Below are 12,206 nucleotides of genomic sequence, written 5' to 3'. Positions count from 1 at the left end.
TCTCCCACTCAGATCATCCGTGATTATAAAACCGACTCCCTCTTTTGCTCTCTCCATTTCTTGTACACCTGAGTAGAAGAGCTTGTAACCATCGCCACATCTCATATTTCCTCTTCCCTTCTTCTTCGTTTCACTCAGGCCTAGGATGTCAATGCCGTATGTTTTCATTTCCTCTGTCAATTCGAATTCTTTACCATAAAGACTTGTGATATTCCAAGTACCTATTATTGTTGTTTCCTTTCCATTATTTTCGTTGTCCTTTTCCATTTGCGTTGTCTTTTTTACTAGTATCTTTGCAGTTTTTGGTGCCTGTGTTTTCAGTTTTTTGAGTTATATGCTCCCCCTTCTCCTGTTCTTATTGATTTTGGTATTTGCTGTATTTCGTTCCTGGGGATCTTTCACTCGCTTTTCTCCCCTTTGTTTTTTGTTCCTCTGCTCCATTTTCAGGTTGAATTTCTCCATTGTTATCATTTTTGTAGCCCAACTGCTCCGGGGTATATATTTCTCCATCTATTTTGAGCCCGTTATAGTTTAGGAACGCTCTGTAACCTTTATCTCTAGCCAATTTCAGTTGGTGGATTAGAAATTTCCTTTTCTGTTGGTATTCTTTTGAGTAGTCTTCCGTAATGAATATTTTGCTGCCCTTGAGTCTGCGTGTTTGGCTTAGTATCTCTATTTTTTTCGACACATGTTTAAGTTCTATTTTTATAGGCCTGCTTTTATTATTTTGGTTTCCTACTCTATAGATATCTTGTATCTCCTCGTTTTCGTCTATTGAAATGTTCATTTTATTAGTTATTTCTTTGAATTTATTTTTTAGGATTGCTCTATTTTCATTTGTTGTTTCGTCTACACCATGTATCACAATGTTTTTCTTTCTTACTTCTTTTTCTAGAGCCTCGATTCTTCTTTCTTGCAATTTCATCTCCTCTTTGATTTCCAGGTTTTCCTTTTTGATCAGTTCATTTTCTAATTTTAGCTTATTGAGTTCGATTGATATAGCATCTATTTTATTTTCTACCCTAATCTCTCTCTCTTCCATTTTATTAAGTTTTTCTATTATTTCTTCCATTATTTTTTCCATGACGATGTATTTGTTTTTACCTTTCCCTACACGACCACTCACCGATAAAGGTTTATCCCAAGTCGACCCTGCGGAGGAACCACCTTTCCTTGAGTGGTTAAATGTAGTTTGTTTAGATTTTACATCAAATATTTTATTTTTAAATTGATTTTTAAGTTGATTTTAGGCTTACTTTATTTATTATGGTTTAAAGAATATTTATACTATTATAATCCAATACTTTAACCATCCAACCGTCCAGAGGATCCAAAATCTATTTTTAATAATAAAAATATGGAATATTCTTACCTTGAATTGTTACGCCTATGTTTATGTTATTGTTATTTTTGAGTACCTTATTAAATTCTGTCACCACGCGTCTTACTTGTTTGTAGGTTAATAAACTAAATTTACACTTCCACAATAAAATATTATGAATTTTCACTATGTAAATATTTTAAACCATTTAACTATTAATTAAGTTTTATTAACTGTTGTTTATAAGTTTTAAAATTCACTTTTTACCACCAAAAACTTGATTTTTAGACGATCGATCTAATTATACGTATCTTCTAATATATAGCCAGTGACGGAACCCCCAATATGAATCCCAAATACTTTATTTCCTGAACCATTTCAATTTTTTCATTATTTAATTTAATGTGAACATCCAAACTTAAGAATTTCCCGAAAAGAGTATTATTACCAATAAACATGTATTTGGATTTTAACTCATTGACTTTCAATTTGTTTAACTTAAATCTTTCAGTTAATAAATGCAATTCCCGATTCATCGTGTCCACTACATCAACAAAATCTTCCCCATAAAAATATATTAATGTGTCATCAGCAAAAAGATGAATTTTACATTTGCTTAATACGTTTCCCAAATCATTAATGTATAATATGAAAAGTAGAGGTCCAAGTACACTGCCTTGCGGCACACCAATATCATTTAACTTTGGATTTGACATTTCACTATTTAATTTAGTCCTTTGGTACCTATTTGACAGATAATTTTCCAGCCAATTAAAAACTGTCCCGTTAAAACCATATTTCTTTAATTTCAAAAGAAGTATATGACGATCTATTGTTTCAAATGCTCTTTTGAGATCTATAAAAACTGCGCATATACCGGCCCCTGTCGTATCTAAAATACTTTTCATATCTGAGACAACTAACTGTAATGCGGTCTCAAATGAATGAGAATTTCTAAATCCAGACTGGTAATTATACAGGATATTATTTGAAGTAATAAATTTAATCAGCTGATTGTACACGACAATTTCTAAAACTTTTTCACAAAATGGGAGCATATTTATTGGACGTAATTAATCAAGTTTATTAGTATTAGGAACTTTTGGAACAGGAACTATAGTTGATATTTTAAATTGCTTGGGCACCAGGCCCTTCTCTAAACTCATATTAATTAAATTTAATAAAGGATAACCTAACACATGAAATAGATTTTTGATAATATCAAGACCTACTTCATCCGTACTATTTTTTTTTATTGTAATTTGATTATATCATATAGTTGGTTTAGTGATATGCTCTCAAAAGTTTCAAAATTTACATCAGATGAAACAACTGTCTGCAAATTTAAATTAATATCACTATTTTGGTCAAAACTTACAATAATATCTTTAATACTATCAACATAATATTGATTTAATATGTTTGCCAAATTTACACTATATGTTACACCTTCATGTTCAAGACTTTGAAATTGTGATATAGTTTTATTAGTTCCTACTAACTGTTTGAGATGTTTCCACATTTGTTTAGAATTACCCCTATTCCTATCAATATTTGACTCATAAAATCTAATTTTAACTTGTTTTAAAATTCTAACACAGTTATTTCTTTCAATTTTATAGTTATTCCAATCTACGCAATCATTTGTAAACAAAAATCTTTTATAAGCAATATTTTTATTCTTAACTGCCAATTTACAAGTGTTGTCAAAACATTTATTACCAAAGTTCTTAACTTCCACAGTTTTAACTGGTGACACTTTATTCAAAACATCTACGATATTATTGACGAAAGTATCAGTAACTTCATCGATGTTTACCGAAGAATATGCCCAATCTTTTTCAATCAACATGTTTACCATATTATCATATATTATTTTAGAACGAATTTGTTTTGTTTCAATGACTTCACTTTTAGTTACTTTATTATTGAGCACATGGACAATACAGTGATCAGATATTATGTAATTTTTTTCTACATGAGCAGTTAACGTATAGTCATTACTTATGACAAGATCAATCATAGATTTTGAATCTTTAAAAATTCTTGTATATTCATTTACAAGTTGCTGCATTCCATTATTTTCTATATATTCTTTCAATTTACTTTTACCCTGACAATTTTTATCATAATGTATGTTGAAATCTCCAGCAATGACTATACTACAACTACTATGTGATTCATAATAATCATCCATCCACTTGAAAAATACATCAGTGAATTCACTTATACTACCACTTGGCGATCTATAAATACCCACTATTCCATAATATGATCCATTAATTACAACATCCAAAGACAAAACCCACAAACTCTTGTCAATAATAAATATTTTGATATTATTGAATTTTATGTATTCTTTCGTATAAATTAGAACTCCTCCTGTATGACGACTACTAGAATCACAACGCGCCATTATATATTCAGGGATCTGTAGCTCAGAATCTGAAAAATCGCTAGTGATACAAGTTTCCGTTAAACATAAAAGGTGTGGGTCATATACCTGAATATAAAGTTTGATTTCATCGCAATGTTTATAGTAACTTTCAGCATTAATACAAGAAAGAAGAAGATTATCTATACACTTTTTATTTGTGCGTGTAATATTTGAAGGCGTCTTTGATGGCTAGATATTATACCCTATTCTTTCTTTGGCTTTTAATAACTGTCTTTGATAACTACTACAATTTCTATCAAATACATTATGGTTATAATTAACATGTTTAAGTTTAAGAATTTCATTTGCATATTTACAGTTAACACAAGTAAAATTATCGTTAGTAATTCTGCACTCATCTTTTTTGTGTTGACCTCCACATAATGGACAAACATCCTGTGAAGTACATTTATCTGCAAAATGTCCAAACTTCCAGCACCGAAAACAACGAATAATATTTACGGGTTCAAAAAATCTGTAGCTATTCCATCCTATATGTATTTTTTCCTTTTCACTAACTAGATAATTAAATATATCTGCTGAAATTTCCACTATTACATTAAGTGCATTACGGTTATTAGTTTTCGATTTATATTTACGTAATATCTTAATGTAAGTTTCTATACCGTCAATTAAATTTTGTTTTTTAAAACTATCAACAAAACTGTCAATATCTTCAATGTCTTTTTCGTGGACATTTATGATCTTGATCTTAGGTTTAGATATACTTGCAATTTTTATCTCATAATCTGCTCCAAGAACTTTTTCAGCATTAATTTTCAAATTATCCAAAGACTCCTTATTATTACAATGAATTGCAATCGACCCTTTAGCACAAGATTTAACATTTTCAACTGACACATTTATGTCGACTGGACTAAATTTTTGTGCTAATACAGTTTTTGTTGTTAGACAATTTTGATTTTGATTTCTTGGTTTTATAATAAGTGGTTCGGTTTTTTTCGTTTTTACAACATCGCTCCATTGACGCTGACTGTTTGTTAGTGTACCATTATTTTCAATAAGATCAATTAACTTACAAGTTTTTTCCAATACTTCTTTTGTTTTCTTTTCATTAAGTTGATATTCAGACTCGTTTTTGTTAAGTCTATTTTCTGCTATCGTAAAACAATTGCCACAAAACCACTTTAAATTAACACAATCTTGTTTAATTTTTAACACTTGATCTTTCACTTTAGCACAATGCAAATGATATGGTTTAATACACAAATCGCAAACGATATACTTATTATTTACAATAAAATTATCAGCACATTGGACACACGTCTGTATGCCCGGCGCCATCTTTGACTACTTGATCACATGCTATGATTTTTTTGTGACGGATATTCTTGAGATGGGGTTGATTTCATATAATCGAATGAACTATCTTTCAGTAAAGTCGTCTCAGGAACGCAACTCGTAAATATTGGCAATATCATTTTAAAGTCTTCTACTTTAAAATATATAATATATGTCTGAATTGCCGATATAAATGTGTCAGATTAAATTAAATTATTAGAAGAATTTTTTACTAAGCCACAACATTATTGTTTAATTTATTAATATTTTGTATTTTAACAACGAGATCTGATGTGGACGTCGAAATGTTAATAAAATCATGTTTTACTTAATTGTGGCCTATTTTCCATTTAGAATAGTTGATCACAAAAATGCCACAAGGAAATAGCTTCAGAACAACTTCAATATACCTCTCTCACTCGTTCCCTTCAAACCAAAACACGACCATCGGAATTGATTATACGAAATCTAGACTCTTTATATCTGTAAATAAAAAGTTTTTCCATTCGTTGATTGTCCAGATTGCGGTTTTCTTCACCCCATAGTCTTCTCAATCCACGATTTTCCTGGCTAGTACTGGATGTGATGAACGTCTCCTTGCTCTTAAGCCAGTTTTATATACCATCTTCTTCTAACGGTTTGGTTTGAAATTATTATTCCAGGCGTTACGCAATGTTCTGTTGGCACGAGGAGCAAATTATGATGGTTTCCGTCTAGCAATAATTGGTATATATCGGTCATCAACAGGGTTGGTGCTTCGTTGATGCCCTCCACCATGAACATATTATGAGGTTACATCATTTGTGACGTAAAGATTCTAAGCTTAAGTTAACTTTGTGAAAACCCAAAACGTTGAGCCACTTCACGTAGCGCTAACCCTTCGTTGATCCACCTCACAATCTGTTTCATTTGGACAATAACTGAATGTGTTTAAGGCATTGTTTCTAACTAATTAATAAAAATACTCCATTATTAAAAACAACTGAACACAAACTGTGTTAATATCAAAGCAAAATATATGACTTTAATATTCAACTTTTAACTGACGATAGTAAAAAAAAAGAAAAAACGGATAGCCACAATAACACAATTTATTCTATTTCGTTTAAAATTGATAAATAAGTCGGGGCATTAATAATATTTTTATTATATTGAATTTTTACAAACTCAGACTATTCCTGGCGTAAAATATTAATTTCTGTATTTTTATGAACGACATTGCCTTATTTTTAAGGTAAAGTAATTTTATGCTTATTATATAAAATTATTTACTTTATTGTTTTAGGGTATTCTAGATGAACTGAAACTAATTCGAGGCCCCCACGGTTATCTGTCATCATGCCCGCACGTGGATTCGATGTGTCCCACCTGCGGCCAATTCGTCTTGTTGCAGAATACCGTTCAGGAGCTAACAAGGCATCTTCAGGAACTTTCCGAAAGGGTATATGGACTACCATGTAATTCACATAAATAATGCGTACAGTACTCTAAGCCCAAAACAGCATAAACGAAATTTTTCAGTACAGGATACAAGAATCTGGTGAAAATTTTGAATAAAAAATCGTGAAAATCACCCCCTTATTAGCATCCCAAATGGAATTATTCGTTACCGCTTTACAATTTAATTTACTCTTATATTATTTATATGATTTATAGACTTCCGGGTTCAAAGTGCTTATTTTTGAAAAGGTTGTAGTTGAAAGGGCTTGAACGAGTCACTAATCACGAGTGTACAGCCATAATAGAGTCCTTTTCATGACCATTTTTCAGTGCGTCACAAATGATAGAAAAAAGGTAAGTCCGTGATAATACACATTTATGACATTTATTCTAACATGACATTTTAGTTAAATCTGACAGTTGTCACATTTTATTTGCAATTTGACATAAAAACAAATTAAATTGTGTTTATTGCATTTATAAAATGGTATTTTCTTTGATTTGTATAGTCTTACTAAATTGTACAGATTATATTCGTAGATATAAGGTAAACGTACCTATTATCGGCACCTTTAGCACGTTAAGCACAATGGAGCTTCTTTTTAATTAGGTTAGTAACCAAATTAGCTGAATAAAGTGTATTCAGATTATTGTTTTGGCTAATAAAATCTATCACAATTACACACAGAATATTTACTTTATCCTAAAACAAACTCATAATATTTAAAAAATTAATAAAATAAAAAGTGTCGTAAGTCCCCATTATCGGCATTCTAAATTAAATTCAAGCTCTAATTTTCGGCATATCAAGGATCCTTTTTTCGGCATGAACTAGATACCCAAAATTTGAATAATTATTGTATAAGATACTTACCTAAATATTTACTTAGATACTATTGAAGTAAATAAATTATTGTATGTAAATACATATTATTTCTAACAATTATTAAAGCTAATTGGCTCTTCCCAAAGCCATAAATTCCACAAAAAGAAGAAAAAAAAATTCCTACGCATTAATACACCCTTCCTTGAGGCACTTACGAAATTTTTTCAAAATTTCAAAATTTTTTATCAAGTTATCGCGAAAAAGGATAAAATGTGAGATTCTATCTAACGGCGCGACTACTCGCGGGTTAAACACACTTTATTTTAGTAGTCATTGACACAAGCATTTCCCTTTCATTTTCCTCTTCTGGTGTGGAAAACGGGCCTTCGTGACATTATTCAATTTAATCTTTGTCTTGCCATTAGAAATTCTATTATTAAAGGTTTGTGCAACTTTTTTTTTCTTTTCGTTTTCCAATTTTTTTGGATGCGCTTTTCTTTCCGTTACATTTTTAGCTGTTCTTGTTTTCCTTTTCTTCTATTTTTTTGTAATATTGTCGCCACTGAGATTGTTTGTATGTTCTAAAAAAAAGTTCTTATTTCAATAAATCATTGAAACTGCCTATCCAACAACTGCGTTTTTGTTGCAGGAAATCCACAGGCTGCAATCCGAAATAGTCATGCTATCAGTAGGTTTTCTTCTTCTTCTGTTAGTGTGATCCCTGGTCCAGATTTCTTCTCTAAACAAGTTCTACCGTTTACTTTATCCTGTAGAGTCGATCTAGGTACCTTATACAATTTGCCAGATGTTTTAAATGGCATTCCTGACTGAACAGTTACAACAGTTTTGTTTATATCTTCTGAAGAATATTGAATCCTATTTTTCTTTTACATTATTAATTTCTTAATTTTAGTCTAAAACAAAGAATTTCCCATTATCGGCACGTATAGTCATGTATTATCGGCAGTGTTATACTTGGTCAAATTATGGCTATTTCTAGTATAGATATGGGATGCCGAAAATTGGTACAGAGAATCATCGTTTTTTATTGCATATAATGACCAAACATTTGTTATAGTAAGTTAAAAGATGACGCTAAAATCAACATATATAGAGTATAATTCATATAACCAATTATCGGCACTCCAGCCGATGATTGGTTCATCTGTTAATATTTACGTACCTATTATCGGCACCCTCAAAATACTGCAAAAAGCTATAGAAAAACAGTTTTTGGCCAACAAATAATCAAAATAAACTATTTCTCAAACATAAAACTTAATAAAACGGTTATTCGAAATTTTAATCAGAAATTATAGCATTCTATAGCTTACCTGTTTCTTAACACATACAATAAGGAACACTTCCCATGAGAGTTGGCGCCAACAGGCCAATATATTTTTAAATGTTGTAATTACAGTTTTTGTCTGACAATTGACATATTTTTTGTACGCGTGGATAAAGGTTCTTATAAATTAGTGAAATACTTTCGTTCAACAATCACGCGCAAGAATTATTATTTTTTTCGATTATGAAGAATTACTGCCGATAATTGGGGTAGTGCCGAAAATAGGGTCGTTTCTTATTATAATATAATTCGTAAATAAGTTTTTCTTTGATTATAGCGCCATCTATCGACAACAAGAATAACTAGAATAAATGTTATAAATGTCTGTAATCACAGACGTGCCTTTTTTTTCTATCACATACAATTTAATGCGTTAGAAAGAAATCGAAAAATTGTGACGCACTGAAAAATGCTCATGAAAAGGACTCTATCATCCAATTTTTGTCTTACAGATAAACAAAAAAAGTCAAAGTATTCAGAAGAGCAAAACCTACATTTTTTTTACCCTTCGGGCTTTCATCATCATCATCATACAACCTCTTTTGTCCACTGCTGGACATAGGTCTCTCCCATTCTTCGCCACTCTTCACGGTTCTGTGCTTCTTGTTGCCATTTCTTGGATATTCGGTTAATATCGTCCATCCAGCGTGTTGGTGGTCGTCCTGTGCTGCATTTGTCTTCCCTTGGGCGCCAGTCAATTAGTTTTCTGGTCGATCTTGAGTCTTTCAGTCGCGCTATGTGACCTGCCCAATTCCATTTCAGCCAACATCAGTGATACCTGTTCTTTTCCTTAAGTCTTGGTTCCTTATTTTGTCTTTTTTTGTCACGCCGAGAATCGATCTTTCCATGCGCCTTTGTGCCACACGCATTTTTAGTGCTGTTATTTTTGCGAGAGTGAGAGTTTCTGCTCCGTATGTCATAATGAGAAGAACGCATTGATCAAATGTCTTCCGTTTCATAGCTGTCGGGATGTTGCTCTTAAAGATGTCTCTTAGTGAACCATACGCCGCCCAAGCATTCGTCGTTGAAATTCGCAAGTCTGATTGTCCTTGCCTATTCTGATTTCATGACCGAGATATATTATGTAATTTTCTGTCAATTCTACCACTTGATTTTGGATGGTTAGGTGTTCGCTGGGAACTAAATTTGTCATAAATTTGGTCTTACTGATGTTCATTTTTAGACCAATTTTTGAAGATACGTTTTCTAATTCTAGTAGCATTTGTTGTGCTTCACCCAGATCTTCGGTAATAAGTACTATATCGTCGGAAAACGCAGATGATTGAGCATTTATCCATCTATTTTTATTCCTCTATTTTCCCACTTTAGCATTTTAAAGGCGTATTCGAGGACCGCTATAAATAATTTAGGTGAGAGAGTGTCACCCTGTCTCACACCTCGCTTACGTGGGCTTTACGTATCAGTAATACTTTTGTTAAAGTAAATTAAGATACTTTGAAAAAAGGCATTTTTTTTCAAGATATAAAAAAAATTACTTTAAAACCAGATGTTTTCAAAAATAAGAACTGTTACCGCTTAAACTTACATAATATATTATAAACAATACATAAAAGTAAAGTAAATTGTAGGGCGGTAACGATTAAATTCACTTGTAATGCTAATTGGGGTGACTTTCACGATTTTTTTTACCAAAAAAGGGACCAACATTATTTTGAGCGTAACTTGTTTACTTTTGATACTATAAACTTTTATAAAACGCAAAAATAAAGCTTTTTTTAATTAATTCAAAAAAGTTATAATGAGTTTTCTCCGTAAAGTGCTTCATTTTTTGGATATTTCACGTTGAAATATTCGATTTGGAATTTGACGAAGAAGAACCTACTTTTCATTAGCTACAACTCTGCTTTTGTTAGGTTGGCAGACTTCGTGTATTCATTACTTTTTTTGTTTTATTATAAGCTATAATTTTGCTATGAACATGTTTTCGATAAAATACTTACCTTCTGAGTTATTTGCGAAAAACCGTCTAAAAACTTGTTTTTTTTTTTTGTTAAAAATGCACATATTCACTCGCAAATAATAGAAAAGTAGTAACTAAGGGCCGGTATTTCAATAGCTACTTAAGCTTTTGCTTAGCTAAGCCTGTGTCAAAAGTTAAGGAAAAGCTTAAGCCGGGTGCCGTATTTCCATCATTTCCTTAACTAAACTGATGCTCAACTGTAAATTTAATTGGTTTGGTACCTCTGAATACGTCAAAATGCCAGAAATAACTGTTCTGAGGTAAAAACCACTACTGTTGACGTTTAATTTTATATTGTCATCTGTATCAATGTCAATTACTTAATTTTTTGTACATGGTACATGTGTTGTTAGTTTATTGTCTATATTTTCTCTGGTTATATTTTTATTGTTATTTTGCATAAGCAATAGATCCGTCTTTGTAATTTTGTTTATTGGATATATTCCTTAAAATGTCAAATTCGAATGTTTATTTTTGTAAAATAAATATACCTACCAAGCATTGTATAAATAAATAATTTTCATGTGACTACATCTTCTAAAAGTAGTAACAATTTTAATAATGGTGATTACGATTAATAAATTAATAGATTTATAGATTATTATTTAATAATCTAATAATAACGTTATTACTCAAAAGTTGGCTTTCAAAATAACTCTCTAATTAATAATTTATAGAAATAACCTCAAAAAATAGAAAACAAATTTTAAGCAAAGGCTTAAACCAACTCCCGCGCGAGCTTACAATTATTTGGTTTAAGCCTAGGCTTAAGCCTCAAATTGAAGTGGAAATACAGTCATCTAAGCTTAAGCAAAGGCTTAAAGTAAGCTTTGGCTTAAGTGAGGTTGGAAATACCGGCCCTAGTGAAAAATCTCTATGGAACACAAAATTTTGTTGAATTAGTAAGTTATTACTAACGACTTATTTTGAACGTACGCTTTTTCACAACCGATAAGAGGTGGCTTACACCCCCCAAGTAATAGCAACCCTGGGCTTAAGTCAAAAGTTAAGTAGATGGTAAGAGGAACCGAAATCTTTTTCAAGCAAATCTGTAGTGACGAGGAATATTAATACACTCCAAAATGATCATTTACTAACCTATACAGGGTGTTTGATAAATAATGGGCCATAGCTTAACCTTAGATTCCTGAGCTTAAAATAGGTCGATTTAAGCTAACTTACCTTAGTACAAAAGTTGATAATAACCGAAATACAGGGTGTCAAACTTAAACTTTTATTTTATTTACTTTTGAATATTTCCTGACAGGCATGGGACAGCAACACGAAATTTGGTAAATGGTGCTGGTATTGTACAATCTACTAAATTATGTTAAACAAGCGTTTCTGGATACTACCAGAGGCGTACGACGGAGGAACGTGAATGGTTGACGTTCCAAATTCTACGCCACTGGCAGAATTGCTATTTTAGTGCAATTTTTTGATTCTCCAATACTTTCTATGTCAAAAACATACTCTTTATTCGTAACCATAAAGCCATTAGTTTTCGAGATATTTGAAGCTAAACACGAAGGAGCATAATACATTAATCAA

At 31.4% G+C, this 12,206-nt stretch overlaps 1 protein-coding gene across 1 annotated transcript in view; it reads left to right on the top strand.

The window, feature by feature from the left end:
• The window catches only part of LOC114330854 (protein kinase C-binding protein NELL2-like), a 514,828-nt gene that overhangs the window by 433,804 nt on the left and 68,818 nt on the right, over positions 1–12,206 (top strand). Inside the window, exon 5 of the mRNA XM_050651463.1 lies at positions 6,346–6,501. Coding sequence (XP_050507420.1) covers positions 6,346–6,501 — 156 coding nt within the window. The remainder of the gene's footprint in view (positions 1–6,345; positions 6,502–12,206) is intronic.

The sequence above is a fragment of the Diabrotica virgifera genome, chromosome 5 (assembly GCF_917563875.1).
Source record: "Diabrotica virgifera virgifera chromosome 5, PGI_DIABVI_V3a".
Lineage (NCBI taxonomy): Eukaryota > Metazoa > Arthropoda > Insecta > Coleoptera > Chrysomelidae > Diabrotica > Diabrotica virgifera.
The sequence above is the reverse complement of the archived record's forward strand: the minus strand, read 5'-3'. Positions and strand labels throughout refer to the sequence as shown.